General features: G+C 47.2%; 1 protein-coding gene across 1 annotated transcript in view; it reads left to right on the forward strand.

The window, feature by feature from the left end:
- Positions 1 to 630: 630 nt before the first annotated feature.
- LOC123110665 (probable RNA 3'-terminal phosphate cyclase-like protein) overlaps positions 631 to 2,922 on the forward strand; it is a 3,243-nt gene continuing 951 nt past the window's right edge. The window contains exons 1-5 of the mRNA XM_044531249.1: positions 631 to 960; positions 1,046 to 1,195; positions 1,970 to 2,151; positions 2,229 to 2,404; positions 2,516 to 2,726. Coding sequence (XP_044387184.1) covers positions 762 to 960; positions 1,046 to 1,195; positions 1,970 to 2,151; positions 2,229 to 2,404; positions 2,516 to 2,726 — 918 coding nt within the window. The 5' untranslated portion in view covers positions 631 to 761. The remainder of the gene's footprint in view (positions 961 to 1,045; positions 1,196 to 1,969; positions 2,152 to 2,228; positions 2,405 to 2,515; positions 2,727 to 2,922) is intronic.

Raw genomic sequence — 2,922 nt, forward strand, 5'->3', positions numbered from 1 at the left:
CCGTCGTGCTGACGGTACTCATCCCCGACACCCTGCTGGATCGGAGTCCGGGGATCGTCATCGAGCTGAACGTGTGCTGAACTCGGAGGTGTCGTACGTTCGGTACTCGGATCGGTCGGATCGTGAAGACGTACGACTACATCAACCGCGTTGTCATAACGCTTCCGCTTACGGTCTACGAGGGTACTTGGACAACACTCTCCCCTCTCGTTGCTATGCATCACCATGATTTTGCGTGTGCGTAGGAATTTTTTTGAAATTACTACATTCCCCAACAGGAGGCACCCGGGTTTTATTTTTAAGTTTTTAGCAGATGATATAAGTGTTATTTGAAATTGAATAAAGCTAGCCCGGAGGCCTTCCCGTAAAGAAAACATTGCGCCACTTTTTTAGCAGAAAAAAGAAAAAAAATGTGTCTGGTAGTTTTTTTCTTTTCATTTTTATCTCTGTGTGGGCTTTCTTTTTTTAGAAGAATCTATGTGTGGGCTGTGTATTCATGGACGACACTGGGCCATTTTCTCCGAGAAAAGAAAAGACAACACACACAGTTTGGTACAAGCGGGCCTTCGCTAAAAAAAAGTACAAGCGGGCCGTTGCGCGAGGCCCGCGTCCCTGTGAAATACCCGCCGCAGCAACGCCTCGCCGGCGCCCGCCTAAACCCTACTAGCAAGCCCTTCCCACCCCCGCCGCACGACCAACCCCACCATCCCCCGCGCGGCGAGCGAACAGCCAACCGTCCCCAGCGCCGGCGACCGGCGAGGATGGGTCGCGAGAAGTCCCGGAGGCTCTCGGGCAGCCGAGACTTCCGGCAGCGGCTGGTGCTGGCGACGCTGACCTCCACCCCCATCATCATCAAGGACATCCGCGCCGGCGAGGGGGGCCTCCGCCCGCACGAGATGTCCCTCCTCCACCTCCTCGACAAGGTCTCGGACCAGCACGTCATCGACGTCAACGACACAGGCAAGGGCGCGCCGACTTGTGGCCGCGACAGGGGCTTCTTCCATTTGGGTTGGTGGCTGATTGTAGTGAGTTCGTCCGTGGGCAGGGACGAAGGTCGGGTACAAGCCCGGGGTGGTCCTCGGCGGGAAGGACCTGGAGCACGACTGCGGGGTGCACCGCGGGATCGGCTACTTCATCGAGCCGCTCATTCTGCTCGGGCTCTTCGCCAGGTCGCCCTTGTCCATTCGGCTCAAAGGTGAACAGCGCTTGCTCATCTTGTTTCTGCTTGAGGTGTGCAGAATCAGCGAAGTTTCGGGTGACTATTGTTGCACCGTCAGGTCAATTGATTGCCATGTTTTGCATTGGAACTCCGGAATTACGATATTTAGTTCAGGCAGAGGTTGTGTGGTCAGGGTTTTCTAGAATTATTGGTTATTTAATCTGCTTCATTGTTCATTGCAATGGGTTCTTTTAACTTTAGGCTGTTCTAGAAGTATTAGTTATCCACTCTGATCCATTGTTCGGTGGGATGGTTTGTTTGTTTCAATTGGTGTATGTGGATCATGCGAGTCGGTCCTGTTCTGGCATGAATTGTTTTGACAAAGGTGGTTTTATTGCCAGTTAGTTAATTTTGCTGAATTCGCTGTCACGGAGTAAGCAAACCTTATTAGCTCTTTCTCATGAACCCATGATCCTTGTGGCCATTCATTTTTCCTAATGAAGATGCTCTTGCTAACATGAGGTGCTCAGTAGTGCTATGTGTCACAAGCTTCACAAGCTTCCATAAGCCAAGATCTGCAAAAGACTAGACAGGAAATAATTCTTTTGTTCTGCTCAAAATTGATGGCCATTGTTGTTAATGATCGTACAAAGTCTTTCACTTCTACGGAGTCTAAATATTGCCATGCTTGTAGGAATCACAAATTCTGCAGAAGGTTGATGGCCAATTGGCCATCACTGTTATTAATCATACAGTGTCTTTTGCTTCTGAATTTAGTATGGAGTCTAAATTTGATGCCATTATTTTTAGGAATCACGAATGATACAAAGGATCCTTCTGTGGATACTTTCCGGATGGTTACGTTGCATATGCTCAAGCATTTTGGCGTTCCTCTTGAGGGACTGGAGCTCAAAATTGAAAACCGGGGAGCTCCTCCTCGTGGTGGTGGCGAAGTGCTTCTTCGAGTTCCCAATATAAACAGTACATTAAAGGTGTGTTGGAGTTTACTTCTGCTCATGTTTCGTGATTTCTGTTGACATTGCCCTTCTAATATCAAGTGTTTTTGCAGGCAGTTAATTGGATTGATGAAGGAATGGTAAAGAGGATAAGAGGTGTAACATTCTCAACCAATGTATCTCCACAGATTGAAAACCGTATCCTCTATGCTGCACGTGGACTCTTCAATAAGTTTATTCCGGATGTTCATATCTTCACCGATCATAGAGCTGGTTTATCTGGTGGATTGTACGTTTCCAACTTGAAGTAGAACCTGTTGAATATTATTAGTGACACAATGTGCTGTTATCTCCTGGTGTCCTTCTATTCAAAAATTTAAATCTATTCATCTTTTGGCAGGTCAGCAGGCTATGGCGTATCAGTAGTTGCTGAGACCACAACAGGCTGTCTGATTTCTGCAGATGCTACTGTGAGTTATCCCAATGTTGATGAAATGAGTGAACAATCTAAGAAGCCTGAGCTAATGTCTCCAGAGGATCTTGGTGAGCAAGTTGCATCGATGCTGCTAGAAGAGGTGGCTCAAGGAGGAGTTGTTGACTCAACGCATCAGGTCTGGTATTCCTTTCTTATACTATTATTTAGCAGGCTGGTGGCAGATATTTTTATGTTGTGGCTGATAATTTGTGTTTTCTTTACATGCCTCTCCTACAATTCATGATCACTACCCCTATTGTGTTTTTTTGTCTACTCTGAAGCACTTAGACCGCTCTGCAACAATAATGGTCATTTATTTTGGCTGATGATGT

The sequence above is a fragment of the Triticum aestivum genome, chromosome 5B (genome assembly GCF_018294505.1).
Source record: "Triticum aestivum cultivar Chinese Spring chromosome 5B, IWGSC CS RefSeq v2.1, whole genome shotgun sequence".
NCBI classification, from domain to species: Eukaryota; Viridiplantae; Streptophyta; class Magnoliopsida; order Poales; family Poaceae; genus Triticum; species Triticum aestivum.